This window comes from Hibiscus syriacus, unplaced genomic scaffold, assembly GCF_006381635.1.
Source record: "Hibiscus syriacus cultivar Baekdansim isolate YM2019G1 unplaced genomic scaffold, ASM638163v2 tig00111105_pilon, whole genome shotgun sequence".
Lineage (NCBI taxonomy): Eukaryota > Viridiplantae > Streptophyta > Magnoliopsida > Malvales > Malvaceae > Hibiscus > Hibiscus syriacus.
In genome coordinates, this window is record NW_024062987.1 from 5,132,048 (window position 1) to 5,151,899 (window position 19,852).

Below are 19,852 nucleotides of genomic sequence, written 5' to 3' on the forward strand. Positions count from 1 at the left end.
ACTAAATAAAAGATGATTGCTGGTCTGCTGCCACTCGAAATCTTCACTGCAGTTCTTAGTGTTTGCTAACCTACATAAAATTTGTCCGTGTCATATGCATTCGGGTTTGAGCTTTTGTAATGATCCATGGCTTGGACATGCAATCATAGATTTGAAACAAGATACAATCAATTAGGATGTAAAGAAATGATCCAACTGGTTGAAGTTCTGAAATCATTGTCTGAGTAAACCATTTTTGTGCTTTTGTTTCACCATGCAGGAAATGAAGCCATAAGTCCTGGAAAAACAAATAAATAACCAGTCTCTTATTATTAACCATATGATTAACTGAAACATCCAGGAAATGAAAACAAAACCAGGTGCTCAAGATTGTACATGGGCTTTGTTTGTTAATCAATCTTCATGATCCCAAATATCAGCCACTTGTGAAAGGCCCTTGGTTCTTGTTCACAAACAATTCCTCTCCATCCAACACTCGTTTCTGTTGAGGTATGTTGCAGAGAGCTTGGAAATCGTCATCCGGCAGTTGCCAATCGAACACCTTGATGTTCTCCTTTATTCTCTCTGGGTTGCTTGATTTCGGGATTACACTGGTTCCCCTCTGCATCCCCCATCTCACCAGCACCTGACCCGGGCTCTTGTTCACCTTCTTCGCAACTCTTTCCACCGTCTCGTCGTGAATAAGATCTCTTCCTCCTTCCGATGATCCAAGCGGCGAGTACGCCTGCAAATTTAACCTCTTAATTAAGTATCAACGGTGGAATATGGAAAACGGGAAATGATTCAAATGAAATGTGTTCTACAGTAACATGGATGGAGTTGTTTTTGCAAAACTCCAGCATCTTGTCGTTTCTCCAACCGGGATGCATTTCAAATTGGCACACAGAAGGCATGATTTCAGCAAGGCCTAGCAGCTTGTTCATCTTCTTCAAACTGAAGTTGCAGACACCGATGTCTCTAACGAGGTTCTCTTTGACAAGCTTTTCCATTTCTCTCCACACGCCTTCCATGTCCATCTCCTCTACTTCTCCAGCCTTGGGAGGCCAACTAGCTCCTTCTCTAAGACAAAATGGCCAGTGTATCTGCATTCATGGTTCATTTCATTTCAATGATTTTTTCAACACCCTATAACATTGTCACGTCAATAGAAATCGAAACGTATCTATAATTACCAGATAAAGATCAAGATATTCAAGTTGGAGTTCTTGGAGGGTGTTTAGCAATTAAGGTCGAACCCTTTCAGGTGTCAAGTCTGTACACCTGTATATTTCATTTCACCGCAAAGTTCCCCATAAGAAAACGTAAAAATCAAACAAAAAAAGTAACACAAATTACCATATCTTGGATGTAACGAAAAGATCCCTCCTCTCAAGTCCTGCATGTATTGTTGCCTTCCCAAGCTGTACCTATGTGTCTGTAACCACCCTGCAACATGATTAGAGGCTTAATCAATACTAATCAAGCTCCAAATGCAATGAAAAATGATACAAGGGAAGCAATCATTACCTCGACAATGGCAGTGAAAACAGAGTTATCGGCCTGAGAACCAGATCTCCAAGTGCCTAATCCAACGGCAGGGATTTTGTGGCCACACAGCAGCCTGTAAAACTCTAGCTTTTGATCATCAGTTGTGAAAGTTGCACGAGCCATTTTTGCTTCTTTCTAGTTGTACTCCATACCTACATACATACACAAGTATATATACACATTTATAGAGTGAGGAGGGGTCATAATTCTGGATATATGCCATCATGCATGTAAGACACGTCCCGAAACTTCAAAACCTGCCGTGTCCAATTTGTGGAGCTGTTGGCTATGCCGCTTTGAGGCCTGGCGTCTCCATCTTGTGCATCACGAGTCCTCAGCTTATTGATTAGGTTTATTGATAAATCGATGCTTCTACTTCACTATCATTTCAATCATGTTATAGATAAAAAAAAAGTATACATCAATCAATTGGGATTTAAAATCGATTTAACCGGTAAAAAGCAGAATAATTATAAAAATTAGTTCTAAACATTTAGTTCTTAAATTTAATTTATGTCCTTCAAACTCTCGAACCATGTACTTTTCACTGTATAATAATATAAATAAAATTTCAAATTTTGATTCTAAATTTATTCGGATTGTTTTAACATTTTATTTATTAAAACCAAGCAAAATGAGTCCAGATGATTTTGATTCTAAATTAGAATTAAGTATATTGTAAACTATGTTACTATTTTAGTTTAATTCTTCTTTCTTCGGTAAATTAATAAGGATTGTTATAATCGAAATTTGCACTATTGATCATCAAACATGTTGATGTGATTATTAAAATGAGTAAAGATAATAATTATATTATTGAGAAATTATTTTATGCTGTGCGAGTCAAAGAAATAAAATGAGTAGTCTGTTTAGGTGAGCCACCACATCCCACCATTGCACGTGGCATGCAAATCGACAAAAAGAAAACAGAATAAGGGATGGAAAATGAAATGAAATTCATCTGATTTTTAACCGAGTGAGGGCAGCTGCAACAACATGGGGTGGTTTTAAGGGGTAGCTGCCGAAGGTTTAAATTAACCATAGCATGTGTCGGTGAAAACATAGAGAATGGTGCTGTCCTTACCCATAACTGTCGGCTGAAAAGGGGACATTTTGACCATAATATTCAAAATGAAATTAAACTAGTCGAGAAATCAAAATTACGGTTATTTAGTTAGTTAGGTTCTTTTCTGTTATAATCAGTTATTTTGTCTCAGCTAGCTTTGGGTGTATATTTACTGCTCATTGTTATTAAGAAGAGATCATCCTCTTATCAAGCTTTGCAATCACACAAGTGTAAAATAAGTTCTTTTCACAAACTGTTACATGGTATCATAAGTTTTTTGCTTCCATCGTTTTTCTACTTCGTTTCAGTTTTTAGCCAATTCATCATCTTTCTTTCTCCCTTCATTTTCATGTTTCACCACGGTTGAGATTATTGATCAGTTCGATCATGGCAACAATTCCTATTACCCTGGTATGATTCTCGTTACTCAGCCTCTCGTCAGCGATAATTACAACAATTGGAAGAGGTCGATGTTGATGGCTTTATCCACCAATGTTGAAGTATAGCTGCATGTTTACATGCTGTGTGCATGGTTGGTTGTTGCAACTAATGTACGTGTAAGCTGTGTGGTTAGTTTGTGGTTAGTCAGGTTTAGTTGAGGCTGTTAGAGGTTAGTTATGAGTCTGTTAAGGGAGTTAGTTGAGTCTGGTATACAAGCTACCGTGTATAAAAGGCTGGTGTAATTCCTAGATGAATAACAAGTTCAATCACTTTCTTTAGTGTGTTGTTAAGTTTCAGTATAAAATACAACATGGTATCAGATGTTGGTGATCTGGTGGCGTGGTGAAGGTATGCTCGTCGTTAGCTGAGCGCACGTTGGTGGTATGACGCCTCCGGTTTCTCCACTTCCTAGTGGTGTTGTCAGCAGCTCTGACTGCTTGGGACTTGCTTCGAAAGGGTTCACCAACAAACGATTGAGCATTGTTTTAGACGATCGGAACTTTCTGCTATGGAAACAACAAGTGTTGTTAACGGTGAGAAGTCATCGTCTTGAGAAGTTGTTGTCTGGCTTGATTGCTCCTCCGCCGGCGACGGTTGCACTAGATGATGGCACGATTGTTGAGAATGAAGATCATGAGGTCTTTGTCGCTCAAGACAATGCACTAGATGATGGCCAGTCGTGATGCCTTGACACTGGAAGGCATAGTCTCGATGCTTATTGATGCTGAGACTCAACAGAAGAACTTCACTCATTTTGACAGTGTGGTTGTTGCTGCTAATGTAGCACAGGTGAAGAATGATGTGGGTGATAGGTATGATCGATACACTTGTCAAGATCAAGCCAAGACAGACAGACACACAACCTATAATAATCAAGCTGGCCGTGGTCATGGGCGTGCCAAGGTTCAGTTCCAGTTGTGTGGAAAAAATGGTCACCTTGTCAATTGCTGTTGGTACAGGTTTGACAAGTCGTTTTCTGGTGTAGATGAATTAGATGTGAGAAGCTTGTACAAGGAGCGATTACCTATAACTAATATGTGTCACTACAATTCCAGTGTTTGTGCCTGTACAAGCAAACCAAGCGTGAATACAACAGGCCTGGATAGTCAAGATTGACTCAGACCACTTGCAAATGCAGCTGCAACGAGTTCCTCCCCTGCCTCGCGGTTTGTAGATTCAGGAGCTACTCACCACATTACCTCTGATGATGCTGAAGTTGTGGGTGGTTCAGATTACACAGGCGCTGGTAAACTGGTTATAGGAAATGGTATTGGTCTTTCAATTGCTAAAATTAGTCGAACTTCGGTTCATACTGCATCTCGATCTTTAATACTAAGTGATTTACTGCATGTACCTTCTATAACTAAGAAGTTGATATTGATGTCCAAGCTTGCTAGGGATAATAAAGTGTTTTTGGAATTTCATGCTGATCACTGTGTGGTTCGAGATGAAACATCTGGTGCTGTGCTGCTGCGAGGAAGAGAAGTTGGTGGCCTATATGAGTTTGACAATTTTCTGGTTGATCATGATCGAGGTGCTGAAGCAAATTTGGCTCATAAATCTTGTAGTAGTAGCTATGTATTATGGCATGATCGTTTAGGTCATCCATCCTATAACGTGTTGTTGCAAGTTTGTAAGCAGTGTAATATTTCTTTGCCAAGTGATATGAATAAAGAATTGCTTCCAACGTGTGTTCTATGTCATATGGGTAAAAGCCACAAGCTTTCATTTAGTGTGTCCGAAACTCAGTATGAACATCAATTTCAGCTAGTCTTTATTGACCTATGGGGTTCGAGACATATTGTGTCGAACGGATTCAAATACTATGTATCGTTTGTAGACGTGTGTTCAAGACACACCTGGGTGTACTTGTTGAAAGAGAAAGGGCATGCAGTTCGAGCATTTCAGTTATTTCAGCAGTTAGTGCATACACAGTTTGGCCTGGAGGTTAAGGCTGTGCAGAGTGACTGGGGAGGTGAGTTTCGTTCCCTCTCAACTGTGCTTGCACGATGTGGGATTCAACATCGGGTGACATGTCCACACACATCCCAGTAAAATGGGGTTGTGGAGAGAAAGCATAAACACGTGTTTGAAATGGCGTTGACACTACTAGCTCGAGCCTCTCTACCCTTGAAGTTCTGGTCGTTTTCAGTTGTAACAATAACCCACCTAATTAATACGCTGCCAACTAAGGTATTTCAAGGGCATACTCCCTTTGAGAAGTTGTTTGGCAAACCTCCAACATATGATCACGTAAGGATGTTTGGTTGTAGGTGCTTCCCTCATTTACGAGTATTTCAACTTTACAAGCTTGCATACAGGTCACAACCGTATGTTTTCCTGGGTTACAGTGTAAGTCATTCGAGGATATCAGTGTTTAGCACCTGATGGACGAGTCTATATATCTCGTAATGTAGTTTTTGATGAGCATGTGTTTCCGTTTGCTGAGCACGTGGATAAGAAAGGGTTAACAGTTTCAAAAAACTCGGGTGTTGGGGAGTCACCGATGGTGGTTCCTGGAGCTCAACGTGGCAGTGGGGTAATGCCTGAGGCTGCTAAAGTGAGAGCTTCCAGCAGCAGTGTCGATCAGTCTATTGAAAGTGTGTCGATCAGTACTGATGCAGGTGAGAGTGTGGCGAATGTGGTGCCAGAACAGGTAGAGCAGCATGGTGAGCTGCTGGTGGATGAGTCGGTTCGGGCTGGTGTGCCTAGATAGTGTGAAGATGGCACATCATATTTGTTGGTTAATAATGGGCATCTGATGGTCACCCGCAGTAAACGGGGTATTTTTAAACCAAAAGTGTTTGCTACACAAGTTAAAGACAGTACTAACGAGCCATGCACGATTGACCAGGCTCTTCGAGAACCAAAATAGAAAGAGGTTGTGCTTGTTGAGTACGATACACTGGTGAGGAATGGTACATGGGTGCTCGAACCGTTGCCAAAAGGGAGAGCAGCGGTTGGGTGTAAGTGGCTGTTCAAGGTTAAGTACAATGCTGATGGGTATGTGCTAAGGCAAAAAGCTCGGCTAGTGGCGCGAGGGTATTCACAGGTGTCTGGTCATGACTTCAATGACACGTTCAGCTCGGTGGTAAAAACGACCACAATTAATGTTGTGTTGTCACTGGCAGTGACTCGTGAATGGAATTTAAGACTGGTGGATGTTAATAACGCGTTTCTTAATGGTAAGCTTACTGAAAAAGTTTACATGGTGCAGCCATCAGGCTTTGAACAAGTAGCGAGTGATGGCACTCGGCTGGTTTGTAGGCCATAAAAGGCATTGTATGGGCTGCGTCAAGCACCACGCATGTGGTATGCCAAGCTATGCCATTTTTTGTTGGAGTTGGGGTTCTGTGGTACAGCAGCTGATGCGTCGTTGTTTGTGCGACGGGTTAGTAGAGTTCGTACATTGGTCCTGGTGTATGTAGATGATATTATAATCACAGAAGAATCGAGTGGTGTGGTTGATGAGGTTGTTCGGCTGCTTGGTAAGAAATTCTCTTTGAAGGACTTGGGTGAACTTGGTTACTTCCTTGGTGTTGAGGTCAGGAGGTCGTCTGATCAATTGGTGTTAAGTCAACGAAAGTTTATTCGCGGATTGCTGGAGCAGACAGGTATGCTTAATGCTAAGTCAGCACCGACGCCAATGGTGGTATCACCCAAGTTGACGTGTGATGTTGGGAAGTTGCTTGCAGATGCGTGCATGTATAGAAGCATTGTTGGTTCCTTGCTGTATTTGAGTCATACGAGGCCAAATATAGCGTTCAGCGTAAATCGAGTGGCCTAGTATATGCATCGGCCTTGTGATGGTCATTGGCTTGCTGTTAAGAGAATTTTGCGTTATTTGAGTGGGACAGTTGACTATGGCTTGGTCTTTAGGCCGGCCCCTGTGTCTAAGTCTTGTTGCTTGACTGCGTTTGCTGATGTTGATTGGGCCAGTAACGTTGACGATCGTAGGTCAGTCTCGGGTTCCTCGGGTGTAACTTGGTTTCGTGGAGTGCTAGGAGGCAAAAGACTGTGGCTCACTCGACAACAGAGGCAGAGTATCGTAGCATTGCTGATACAGTGGTTGAAGTGGTCTGGATTCGTTCATTACTGTCTGATGTGGGTGAAGTGGTTGCTGCAGTTCCTGTAGTTTGGAGTGACAATACAACTGTTGTTGCCATGAGTGCTAATCCGGTGTTCCACGCTAGGTCGAAGCATATAGAGTTGGACATACATTTTGTGCATGAAAAGGTGGCGTGTGGAGCGATTCAAGTGAACTATGTACCTGCAGAGCTGCTTATGGGTTAACAAAACCCTTGGCTAAGTCCGCACATGTGTGTTGTTTAGACAGTAAGTGCATATGGCAGAGAAGGAGAGAGCTGAGAAGGACGGGGAAAATGTTGAACTATAGCTGCATGTTTACATGCTGTGTGCATGGTTGGTTGTTGCAGCAAATGTACGTGTAAGTTGTGTGGTTAGTTTGTGGTTAGTCAGGATTAATTGAGGCTATTAGAGGTTAGTTATGAGTTTGTTAAGGGAGTTAGTTGAGTATGGTATACAAGCTATCGTGTATAAAAGGTTGGTGTAATTCCTTTATGAATAACAAATTCAGTTACTTTCTTTAGTGTGTTGTTAAGTTTCAGTATAAAATACAACATTTATCCGCCAAAAACAAGCTGGGATTTGTTGATGGATCTATCCCTGTTCCAGATCCTGCTTCGCATGAGTTGCTTAATGCATGGATAAGATCTAGTAATCTTGTCAGTTCCTGAATCTTGAATTCCGTTTCAAGAGAGATTGTGACTAGTCTCATATACCATTCCACTGCTACTGCTATTTGGCGCGATCTTGAAGATAGGTTTCAACAAACGAATGGACCTAGAATCTTTTCTCTCAAGAAGAAGCTTGGTGAGTTGTTTCAAGGTTCTATGACAATAAGCAATTATTTATACTCAACTCAAGGTCATATGGGATGAGTTAGTTTCTGTTAAACCTATGTGCACCTGTTTACAGTGTGGTTGTGGTGGTCTTCGAAAATTGCTTGATGAACAGCAAAAAGAATTGACCATGCAATTCTTGATGGACTTAAATGAGTCTTTTGCTCATGTGAGGGGTCAGATACTGTTGATGGATCCTCTCCCGCTTATCACAAAAGTCTTTTCTTTGGTTGTTCAAGAAGAGGGTCAACGAATCATTGTGTTAGCCAACCCGGTTGCTGAGGCAACATTTGCTGTCAAGGAAAATGTTAATCCAAGAAAGTTGCATCCTTAGTGCAGCCATTGCAATATGCTGGGCCACACCAAAGACATGTGTTATAAACTTCATGGGTATCCCCCCGGGTACAACAACCGTTCCAAGCAGCCCCAAGTTGTTCAGACTAATGCAGTTGTTGCTTTTGATTCTTTGACCACTCATCAGTGTCAGCAGCTGATAGCCATGCTTACTAGTCAGCTTCAAGCAACCTCGACTTCGAACTCGTCTTCTACTTCGGTTAACCTAGCCATGCAAGACAAGATTCTTTCCTATATAAATAGTTTGAGTTCGTTTAATAGTCAAAATTGTTGGATTATAGATTCCGGGGTATCCAGACATGTTTGTTATTCCAGGGAATTGTTTGATTCATTAGTTCCTCTTGAGGATTGCACTATTATTCTCCCAAATAAGTCCATTATTCCTGTGCGTTTTTCTGGTATCGTTCATCTTTCTTCAAAATTGATACTTAAGAACGTGTTGTATTTACCAGAGTTCAAGTTTAATATCTTGGCAGTAAGTTGTTTAGTTAAAGAGACTGATATTAATGTTTTGTTTCATAAAACTCAATGCTTGATTCAGGACCTATGGCAAGTGATTGGGAAGGGTGAACTTTATCGTGGATTATACCTGTTGCAACTGCCTTCAGCACCAAGTGTTCAAGCTTTTTCTTCTAATAGTTCAAATGTTGTTTTAGCTTCTTGGCATGACAGGCTTGACCATCTTAGTGTTCGTGTTATAGAATTGTTAAAGGATGTATTACCATCTTCTGCTACTAATAAAAATAATCCTTGTCAAATTTGCCCTCTTGCAAAGCAACATCGCCAACATCTTTGAATCACACTAGTTCTCCTTTTGAATTAGTTCACTGTTATATTTGGGGACCATATAAGCATGCTACATATAATAACCAACGTTTTTTTCTCACTTTGGTTGATGACTTTACACGATCCACTTGAACTTATTTACTGCAACATAAATATGATGTAGCTTCTATTGTTCCTAGTTTCATTCGAATGGTTAAGAGGCAGTTTAGGTTTGATGTTAAGGTGTTTCGATCAGACAATGCCCCCGAGTTGAAGTTTACAAGTCTGTTCTCTAGTTTAGGCATTCTTCATCAGTTTTCTTGCGTTGAGACTCCAAAACATAACTTAGTTGTGGAAAGAAAACACCAGCACCTTTTGGCTGTTGCACGGGCCATGTTTTTCCAATCAAGTGTACCTGTCAAGTTTTGGGGGGACTGCTTGCTCACAGCTACATATGTTATAAACAGACTTCCCTCTTCAGTCTTGGATAACAAATCCCTTTATGAGGTTCTAAGTTCTCAGTCTCCTGATTACATGCACATCAAATTCTTTTGGTGTTTGTGTTTTGTCTCTACTTTGCGTGCACACCGAGACATTTTCAGAAAGAGCCTTTGTAATACCCAAAACCCGGGATAGTAGTTTGGGTCAATCCGAGTCCTTTAAATCAAGCCAATCAGACCTCCCAAGATAGTTGGACCAAGTTATATAGGTGTTGGGCCTAAGGTAGCCCCAAGAGTTAAAGGTAAGAGAGTTTTGAAGTGAGTTAATAGGTGAGGGACCTGAAGTGTAGTTTACCCATTTTGTTGAAGCTGATATCTTTTCCCCTCTTTTTATATCAATTAACGTAAACCAACCCCTAATATCTCACTCACACTTATTCTTCTTCCTTCCATTAGTTTCCATTTTTTTCTTCCTTTCAACAGTCAAATTTCAAGCATTTCAATCTTAGATTTGTTTAGGCATAATGCAAACAAATACCCCTAACGTTTGGCACTATATGCATTTGTGCCCAAATCGTTTTTTTTGGAGCAATTCTACCCACAACGTTTGATTATGAGGCATAAGTCCCCACGTTGGATGGAATCCGTCAGTAAACTGACGGTGAACGGGTCCATTTGACGTGGCATGCACATGTGGTCATCGATGATGATGTGGTATTTCCATGTCATTATTTTTTGCTGACGTGGCATGTTCATATCATTGTAGATGATGACGTGGAAGATCCACGTAGACTAAATGCTGACGTGGCATGTACACGTGTGATGCCACATTATCAATTTTTTTTAAAATTAATTAATAATAAATAATTATTTTTTATTAAATTAATATCAACCAATCATATGTTACCACGTGGCACATAATTTTTTTATTAAATTAAGAAAAGAGTGATTAAACCTCCACAAATTTTGCAATCCATAGGATTTGAATCTGGGTTTAAAGGTTGAAAACCTTGATAACTAACCATCATGCCAAGTCCCTTAGTTGTTATTGAATGGCTAATAACAACATTTAAAGTATATTGTTGCCATCAAAACCACCATTAACACAAGTATTTTTTTAAAAAATTATAGTTAGATTTAAATTGTTATAATTATTTGAGTAAATTTAAATTATTCATAGGTCTTTTTAAATTTAAATTTATAAATCGATCTGGGTCTTAATTAATTTTAAATTTATAAACTTTAAAAAAATCATAGGAAAATTGATATGGGGATAAACCATAGGTGTTTTTTAAAGTTTATAAATTTAAAATTAATTAAAATTTTATCTTCAATAGTGTATTTCATGTGGCAGCTTCAAATGGAATTCGATGCCAATTCGAAGGAGAATATTGGTAAACTCTGCATTTTTTTATCTTCAAAGCATTTTCATTCACGTTTCGACAATTCATCAATCTAACAGAGCATTTGATTTTTCCAAGAATCCTATGTTAGATCAAATATCATTTACCCTGCAATCAAAGGCACTGAAAACCTCCTCAAATCTTGCTTGAAATCCAACACTGTGAAAAGGGTTTTTTTCACATCTTCCATAAGCACTATCACTGCTAAAGACAAAAACGGAGATTGGAGATCTGTTGTTGATGAATCAAAGTAAAATTAAAAAACCGAAATTTAAAATTTTAATTAATTTTAAATTTATAAATTTTAAAAAAGGCCTATGGTTTATCCTCAGATCTATTTACCTATGATATTTTTTAAGTTTATAAATTTAAAATTAATTAAGACCTCATATCGATTTATAAATTTAAATTTAAAAAGACCTATGGATAATTTAAATTTACTCAAATAATTATAACAATTTAAATCTAACTATAATTTAAAAAAAAGTGTGTGTTAATGGTGGTTTTGATGGCAACAATATACTTTAAAAGTTGTTATTAGCCATTCAATAACAACCAAGTGACTTGGCTTGATGGTTAGGTATCAAGGCTTTCAACCTTTAGGCCCAGGTTCAAATCCCATGGATAACAAAATTTGTAGAGGTTTAATCCCTATTTTCTTAATATAATAAAAAATTCATTTGCCATGTGGCAACATATGATTGGTTGATATTAATTTAATAAATAATAATTATCACAAATGCATATAGTGTCAAACGTTAAAGGTATTTGTTTGCATTATGCCATTTGTTTAACCAAGATAAGAATGTTTCTCTCCATCCTTCAAGCTTTGTTTCAAGCTCCATTTTGTGAGTTTTAAATTTTGTTTTCAAAATGGGTTTTCTTGAAGGCAAGGTAAATCCTAGTTGATTCAAGAGGAGTTTAGCAACCAAGAAGGCCAAGTAACACACTTATAGTTTTCTCATACCAAGTGTATATCATGGAAAGTTAAGATGTGTTAGAAAGTTAAGTTTAAAGCACATTTAGCAATTTTCATGGTAGATTGTTCATTTTATGTTATAAGCATGATATAAATCTTATTTATGCTCCTTATAATCACATAAGACTTTAAAAAATGTTTTGGGACCTCACTAGGGTCTTTGAGATTGAAATATAACATTTTCGTATGTGTTTTACGGTAGAGTATCGATACTATAAGGATAGTATCGATACTTGTTCTTCGTTTTAGGCAAATTCTAGAGCTTCTGGGCAAAAGTATCAATACTCTTTCAAGAGTATCGAAACTTTGAGTTATAGTTTTAAAAGTCTCAAAAAGTTTCAAAAGTAGGCATAACATAATGTTTAAAAAGTATCAGTGTTTATGTAAAGTATTGAAATTTTTGGGCTATTATCAAGGTCAAGCAAGGTTTAATTAAGCTGTTTCACGTTCGATCCTTCAATCAGATTGCATATGTTCTTACCAAAGCCCTTCATGCGCCAGTTTTTCAAAGTCTTATTTCCAAGATGAGTCTGCTCAACATTCACCAGTCTTCATCTTGAGGGGAGGCTATTACGGTTATTTAATTAGTTAGGTTATTTTCTGTTATAGTCAGTTATTTTACCTCAGCTAGCTTTGTGTATATATTACTGCTCATTGTTTAATTAGATAGCTTTGAAATCACAAAAGTGTAAACAAGTTCTTTTCACAAACTGTTATAACCTTCCTATCACACAAGTGTAAATAAGTTCTTTTCACAAACTGTTATAACCTTCCTACGCATCTCCCATGTTCTTGAAACTAATGCAGACATTTTAAAACAAAATAAAATATACAAATTCAACTGAAGCATCATATGCCTTAAGCATCATATGTCATCCTGAAGCATTTAAAAATCAAATACAAAATCAATGAAAGTGGCAAAATATTCAAGAAACGTGAAAACAAAACTATTAGCATCACACACAAAAAGGCACTTAGTATCAACAAACTTAAGCAATAACAATCACTTCTGTTTAATTAATGAAATCCAGGTGACATTTCCCATCTTATAATGATCAGTATGCCACCGGGAAAAAGGCAACTGACAAAGTGATTAGATGGATATTAACATGTGAGGGACTGGTTCTTCCCTAAAGCTCCGTGTATGTAGGCCAAAGGGGCAGACAGGTCCCTAAAACGAGGCAAAAGTCTTCTATAAAGGGCATCTAAGCTTCAGCTATTGCTAAATTCTTCTATAAGCTCTCTCGATGATCCCCAAGTAACAATCAATAGGCAACCACAAAAGTCTAGTAAAAACGTTCTAAGACATAATTTATAACATAAAACTTAATTAGTATATATATAACCTGTTAAATTGCAATGTTTCGATCGAGTCTTAACCGTGTTTAAGGGATGCTATCCTTGTTTAAACAAGTTTATGACATAAATTGACGAAGCTTTTCCATAGTGAGTCTGAAATTCCAAATCATACCTTAAAATATAACAACTACATAACTTTTACCATAACCAAACCACGAGATGAAAGAAAACAATAATAAATCCAAGCAAGGCATGGTCAAGCAGCGTTCACTCACATCACAAGATCATCAAAATACTTGTTAGCAAGATACGGGAAGCATCGAATCACGAGTTATAAAAAAACATACCCTGCGCCTGATGAAGCGCTGGGGTGGATCACGGTTCCTCCTGTCAGTGCGGGATCGGACTCTCACGACATGAGAGTAGATCGCACATGAAAGACAGATTTGCATCTTCACATGCAGCTTAACCAGAGTGTACGCTACACATGATTAACCAAATAATGGTTTCAACATAGGCAATGAAACGAGAAAGTTGGAACGTAATGAAGAAATTAAATGAAAATTACAGTCATAGACGCAGGCTACCTGGACATCCCTAACAGCAGCTTGTTCTACAATGTTCCTCACAAGAAACCTCCTGATCGACTTATCCTTTTATATTACAAACAATGAAAAAACAAATCAAAAAAGGAAAAGAAAACACATCATAAATCATAGATGGAAATTACCTTGGGGCAACATTTGCCACAGTTAGAGCAGCGGATGAATTTGACATGGCCACGGCCATGCTTGTTGCGGCCACCATTCCGACGTTTGAAGGTCTACAAAACAATAGAGATACACTTGGAGTGATCAATTTTGTGAACAAAAGTAGTAAGTTTTGATAAAGAATCAGAAGCCTAGCTAGAGATAAAATGATCTAACCATGATTAGAGGAAGAAGTACAGATTATGGAGGCTCTTTGCTTCCGCCGGCTAATAACTAGGGCTTGGGAGAGGACTGGAAAAAAATATGGTTTTATAGTTGGGAGAGTGAGGTTCATTGAAACCCTATTTTTTCGTTAACGCACATTCGTACATATTTCCCCATTATTTTCCTTTTTTAAAGTTATTTACGTTTTATTTTTAAAAATTATAAATTAATCCCTCAACAAAATTTTAGTTTTTTTTATTAATTTATAACTATTTTTCTATTTAAAAAATACATCACATTATAGATAAAAAAAAGTAATAATATTTGATATAATAATATCATATTTATGCACAGCGTATTTCTCTATTCATAAACATATTTATTAATCAGAATTGTATTTTTATATATATTTATGTGGATATTCTCTTGAATTGATTATTCGGTATTGTTTTTAATTGATCTACTCGGTAGTAAATTTCTCGATTGCCTTCATTCTCATAAAATTTCTCTTTTCCTTTATTTATTAAATTGTTCGTTCATTCTACGTGCAAATAACGTAAGTTAAAAAATAAAGTTCAAACATCTAATTAAATTAAAAAAAACATTTAAGTACCAAATTGAATTTTAAGGCTATGCTATAAAAAACATGTAATACTTAATTGAAAAACTGATTACCAAATTAAATTATAAAATTAGGTTCAAGTACCAAAAAATGTATATTTGTCCTATTTTAATTTAGTTCAATTACTGTGAACTTTTTCGCTATAGGCGTTGGCTGTGCTATATATTTTCAACTGAAAGACGAGAGTTCACTCCACCAGAGACATAGTATGGTTCCAAACATTTTCGAGTAAATTTAAAAATTAAAACTGATGTGACATAACCTATTAGGCCCTGACACATGTAATATATTCCGATTATTAGTCCGTTCGTCATTAATCGATTCAAATTATGCATCCGACACATGTACCTAAATTTGATACAAGTTGCACGGGTGTAATAAAAAGTCTTAGGTAACATGGCGTGTCCTAGCAACCACTTTACTACATCAAAACTGCATCAAACGTATGCCGTGTGCAGATGAAGCACAACGGTGCTTATGTATCTAAAGTCTGGACCCTCACAGGACATAATCCAAAAGAAAGTTATCGGTTCAAGCCAACTGAGATACATTTATTGCCAAGTTCACCCTCAAGTGTGAAGGAGCTCAATTCTAGTTCCTAGCATGAACTAAACCTGGAACATTTCCTTTGCTTTTTTCAACCAAACATCATAGATGTCCCCGTCAAACATAACAAAATGCACCTGCAAACAGCAACTCGAGTAAGCATCACTCACAAGTTCGTCTCGTATCCGTACTTCATAGAATTATGTATCATGCAATTAAGAAAAGGAAAGAAAGAAAAAATGAAAGAATTCCTTCTACAAGTCTTTGTAGGCAAATAAGTTCGTCTAGTATTCGGACTACATAGAATTATGTATCATACCTGTATTTGATACTCACACCTGAGTAACATGAAAGTAATAATGAAAAACGAGATCTAAAGGGTGAAACAAAGGGAATCAATCGACAATTACAAGAAACCTTTTATGTTAATGTTGAAGCAGAATAAAAAGAGAAGTTACCTCTTTAATATCATTGGCAAATTCATTGATAGTAGTTAACGCAACCGTTGCTGCTTCCTCGTAAGGATATCTGGAAAATTTTCCGAAATGAAACAAAGAATTTAAACATAAACCGATCAAACGTTTAGCACAAACAGCTAAGCTAGAAAATAAATAAATCCAAGATAACGTTAAGGATTAAATGACAGAGAAGTTGGCAGAAGAGAATGCTCTTCCATGAACAAGAGATTTCTATTATGTCTATGATTTCTTGCTCACAATCAAAGTCCAATTGAGAAAGTTACAAAAAAATAACCCAACAATCCAAGCATCACCAATTGAAAAACAGCCCTTAACAAATAAAATCATCACAGAAGGAAGAAACAAAAAACCAGATACAATTTAGGCGAGTTTCCACAGGATCGAGTGCTCATCTAGTTTCAAAAAAAAATATGATGACAGTAAAGACTTGAGGTTTTGTACTTGATCATGTAAATCTCACAGTTCTCTACACTTTCCAGATCAAAGGGCTATAAAAAGAGAGGGAAAAGGGAGAAAATAAGAAAGCCTTTGGTGATTTCTTAGCATTACTTACCCAAATACACCGCAAGATATGGCAGGAAACGCAACGTATTTAATGTTGTTCTGTTTCGCCACACTCAAGCAATTTCTGCAACAATTTCAAGAAGAGATCTTATTGAGAATGATAAACTTAACGAGAAATAGAGTGGCGGGAAATGAATAGCATAACATACTTGTATGCATTTCTGAGTGAGCCTTTAGGGTCCTTGTCGGAGTCATAAATTGGTCCAACAGTGTGAATCACATGAGATGCAGGCAGTTTAAATCCTCTGCATAATCTCACCGGTCAACACATTAGCCTGTTGAAACATTTGGATGAATCAGCAGTACACACTGTACTTATTAAGAACTTACGGAGTAATCCTTGCTTCACCGGTGGGACAGCGAACACCAGGTTGAACTTCTGGAACCTTAAAGCATGCTTCTCGAAGTTCCGGGCCAGCAGCCCTATGTATGGCTGGTAAAATCCATCAATGGTCATTATAAGTTCGTTTTCATGTCACATTAATAAGGTCCAATATCAGGAAAAGAAAATTTTCCAATGTAGAATACCTCCATCCGCACCACCACCTCCAAGCATTCTCTGATTTGCAGGATTGACCTGCAGACGATTATCATCAATCACCACTAATATCACAAAGCTCAACTTTAATCAATGTACGTAAAAATCCATGAAAAGTAATATAATCATCAACGCATATCCACACTCAATAATCCTTCAATTTCCATTAACCCCCTAAATTGAATAGAAATCCGAGGGTCACTAATTCCATAACTAAATCATAAGAAAACGAACTATAAGATTATAGAGAAGGGACTCACAATAGCATCGGAGGAGCCATCAACAAACCACTGAGTAAGGTCGCCCTTCTGGATTTTAAGCACACTGGTCTCATACAACTTGAACTGACCATCTTCTCCTTCAGTTGCAGATGCCATTGCTGAAAACCCAACGATCCCACGAACTGGTGATGAAGGTATAGAGTGTTTCAATATGTTTTGGGAAGGACTAGGGTTTACTAGGGTTTCTACTGAAGAATTTGTGAGAAATGGGCTTTGGGTAAGAGGAGACACTGCCAACTCTAGTATTGGAACAAGTAGCGGCGGTTAAATGCGGATGAAATGCTGGGAACCTGATTCCTCTGCTACCTCTAGAGAGAAACGAACTGCCTACCATCTATTTTGTTTATTAATATTTGGCTAATAATGGATTATATAAAATTTTGCGATCAACAAAAAAAAAAATCAGAAATAGTTATAAGCCGATGGCCTTTTACGTGTAAGATTGATATTGAATGAAAAGAAATGATTTCATTTCTAGAAAATACGCAAACAGATGGATATCGAACCAGGATAATGATAAAATTTAAATCTCCTTTAAAGATTTATTTTTGAGAAAGTAACGTCAGTGATCGAAAATATCTTATAATATATATAATTTTAATCATTTTTTTGTATTTGTAAAAATGACCAATAAATTCGCAACGCGAACTCTAATTTCGCAACCCAATTTCTAAATTCGCAACGCGAATTTTTAAATCGCAACACAGAAGTCAAATTCGAAACACAGAAGTCAAAGCATGTTTATTTTCGCAATATTAATTTCGCAACACAAATGTAAACAGTATTATCGTAAATCATAACCTAAAACCCTAAATCATAACTTAGTCTCATCTCCATCTCTCACTCTCTACGGCGACATCCGTCCCTATCTCCGACGTAATCCGTCCCCATCTCCGACGAAATCCGTCTATCTCCATCTCTCATAGTAACCCTCACAACCATTCACGGTCAGAAATGGAAAATCTACCACCGAGGGTTAGTTTTTTTAATATCTTATTTTTATTTTGAATTTTTTTTTATTATTAGATTTTTCTTATATTGATGATAAATTTACTAGTAATTTCAATATATAGATTAACCATTTCACTTAGATTGCTTAGTAAATTCATTCGATTGCTATCAATATTGCTAAACTGTTTAGTATTTAACCCTGTGAAGTTAGTATTTGTCTTTGTTTTGTCTTTTTGTTGAATAAATGCAATTCATTCAAGTTTCAATTTGCAGAAGAATAGTTTTTGAAACTTAAATTCGCAACACAAAAATCACAACGCGAATTTAGTTTCGCGTTGCGATTTTCATTTTCGCATTGCGAATTTAAGTTTAAGAAACTACTATTCTTCTGCAAATTGAAACTTGAATGAATTGCATTACTTCAACCAAAAAACAAAGACAAATAGTAACTTCACAGTGTTGCGAATTTAAGTTTCAAGAATAAACTACTACTCTTTATGTTGTCCTTGAACCTGCACTAAACCTATATGTTGTCCTTTTAAATGTTTTATAAGTGCTTACTTCTGGAATGTTATCTAATGCATTTTGTGAACTATGATGGAAGAATGACTTGGGTGAATACCGTGCTAGTTTGAATTATATTTGGCTTTGTTTTCACTGTTTAATATCATGTCTGTTTATAGTGTATAATTTGTAGTTTTTGGTATATCTAACTTGGTATATTTATTGTTTTTGTAGAAATTTTTTCGGCTCAATTAACCTTAAGGAATAAATTAAGCCTAGCCACTAAAATTGCGTCGACGCTTACACCTCTACAAAGAAAATTGTTTGAGGATACTTGCTTCGGGCCATGGCTGAAAGTACAACATCCGAGTGGAGATGCTATGTTGACACATTTGTTTCTTCAGACCATGACTAACGATCTACCCGAGAGGATACAACGTGGCGATGAAGAGATATGGTTTCATTTTCCTCCAGCGTATACCTATTTTGGGCGGGAGGAGTTTTGCTTAATCATTGGTCTATGCTTTGGACACGATGAAGTAACCCGATACACTAGTCATATCTCCCGCCCATCATGGTTATCTCGGGTTTTTCCTGAGCTAGCAAAGTCGAAGCCGAGTTTACACGTCGAGATTATTTGTTAAAGATGGTTTTACTCGGATGGATGACTTTGATGTTGTCCGAGTATTCCATTTATTACTTTTGCATACAGCTTTTTAGGCAAAGAGGGCAGACAACCTATTTCTGAGAACCTAATATTATTGGTAGATGACCTAAATGCATGGAACCTGTTTCTTTGGGGTTCATATCTATGGAAAGCTACCTGGAAGAAGTTGTATTCTGCCTTTGAGGACCGGAAACGTTTGTGGGACGATGGTTCTAAATACAATTTGGTAGGTTTTATTTGGGCCTTTAAGATAAGAATTTCTATATAATGTTTCCAAATTTATAATTAATTATTTAACAATTACTGATGTTTGTGTATTATATTGTTTGTAGATTTGGATATTTGAGGCTTTCCCCAGCATGCAGACATATGCAATAAAAAATTCAAATGATATTCCTAGGGCTATTACCTAGAGGAGGATCCGCATATTGGATTGGGAAGAGTTACTATAATATTCGACGATGAATGATGTAAGTTAACACACAAATACAACCATATATAAACAAGTTATTACTAGTGCACGTTTACCTTTGTTTGAGCTTTTATATTGTTAGGAGGCCAACTATCCATTACAGAGGCTGACACCCATA

At 37.2% G+C, this 19,852-nt stretch overlaps 2 protein-coding genes, 1 non-coding gene and 1 pseudogene across 4 annotated transcripts; all 4 read right to left on the reverse strand.

Moving 5' to 3' along the window:
• Nucleotides 1-393: 393 nt before the first annotated feature.
• LOC120153943 lies at nt 394-1,907 on the reverse strand (annotated as a pseudogene).
• A 339-nt stretch (nt 1,908-2,246) lies between these two features.
• On the reverse strand, nt 2,247-14,207 carry LOC120153944 (40S ribosomal protein S26-1-like). 2 transcript variants are annotated; one of them, XM_039165804.1, is made up of 7 exons: nt 14,123-14,207; nt 13,927-14,019; nt 13,765-13,849; nt 13,544-13,677; nt 12,767-12,774; nt 11,483-11,487; nt 2,247-5,891 (listed from the first exon to the last, which is right to left on the reverse strand). In XM_039165804.1, the coding sequence occupies exons 1-7, from the start codon at nt 14,123-14,125 to the stop codon at nt 5,863-5,865; spliced, it is 357 nt and encodes a 118-aa protein (XP_039021735.1). In that variant the 5' UTR covers nt 14,126-14,207; the 3' UTR covers nt 2,247-5,862. The 2 variants fall into 2 exon arrangements, with proteins under 2 accessions (XP_039021735.1, XP_039021734.1); XM_039165803.1 differs by lacking the exons at nt 2,247-5,891; nt 11,483-11,487; nt 12,767-12,774 and having other exon boundaries at nt 12,824-13,677; nt 14,123-14,206.
• On the reverse strand, nt 12,932-13,036 carry LOC120154241. The gene has a single exon (XR_005518867.1). It is a non-coding gene; the product is annotated as a small nucleolar RNA snoR99 (small nucleolar RNA).
• Nucleotides 14,208-15,098: 891 nt separating the features above from the next.
• LOC120153663 (macro domain-containing protein XCC3184) lies at nt 15,099-17,506 on the reverse strand. The gene is made up of 7 exons (XM_039165575.1): nt 17,120-17,506; nt 16,850-16,898; nt 16,652-16,754; nt 16,471-16,566; nt 16,311-16,385; nt 15,737-15,806; nt 15,099-15,415 (listed from the first exon to the last, which is right to left on the reverse strand). Exons 1-7 carry the CDS (start codon nt 17,234-17,236, stop codon nt 15,341-15,343), a joined length of 585 nt encoding a protein of 194 aa, XP_039021506.1. The 5' UTR covers nt 17,237-17,506; the 3' UTR covers nt 15,099-15,340.
• Between the last annotated feature and the right edge of the window lie 2,346 nt (nt 17,507-19,852).

What these genes read in the sequence shown, in the direction of transcription:
- LOC120153944 (XM_039165803.1), bottom strand. An exon ending in GTGGCAAATGTTGCCCCAAG is followed by an intron (nt 13,850 to 13,926) that starts GTAATTTCCATC and finishes GTAATATAAAAG; the next exon opens with GATAAGTCGATCAGGAGGTT. An exon ending in GGTAGCCTGCGTCTATGACT is followed by an intron (nt 13,678 to 13,764) that starts GTAATTTTCATT and finishes AATCATGTGTAG; the next exon opens with CGTACACTCTGGTTAAGCTG.
- LOC120153663 (XM_039165575.1), bottom strand. Translation starts at nt 17,236, where the DNA reads ATGGCATCTGCAACTGAAGGAGAAGATGGTCAGTTCAAGTTGTATGAG. An exon ending in ATGGCTCCTCCGATGCTATT is followed by an intron (nt 16,899 to 17,119) that starts GTGAGTCCCTTC and finishes AATCGTCTGCAG; the next exon opens with GTCAATCCTGCAAATCAGAG. An exon ending in ATATCTTGCGGTGTATTTGG is followed by an intron (nt 15,807 to 16,310) that starts GTAAGTAATGCT and finishes AAAATTTTCCAG; the next exon opens with ATATCCTTACGAGGAAGCAG.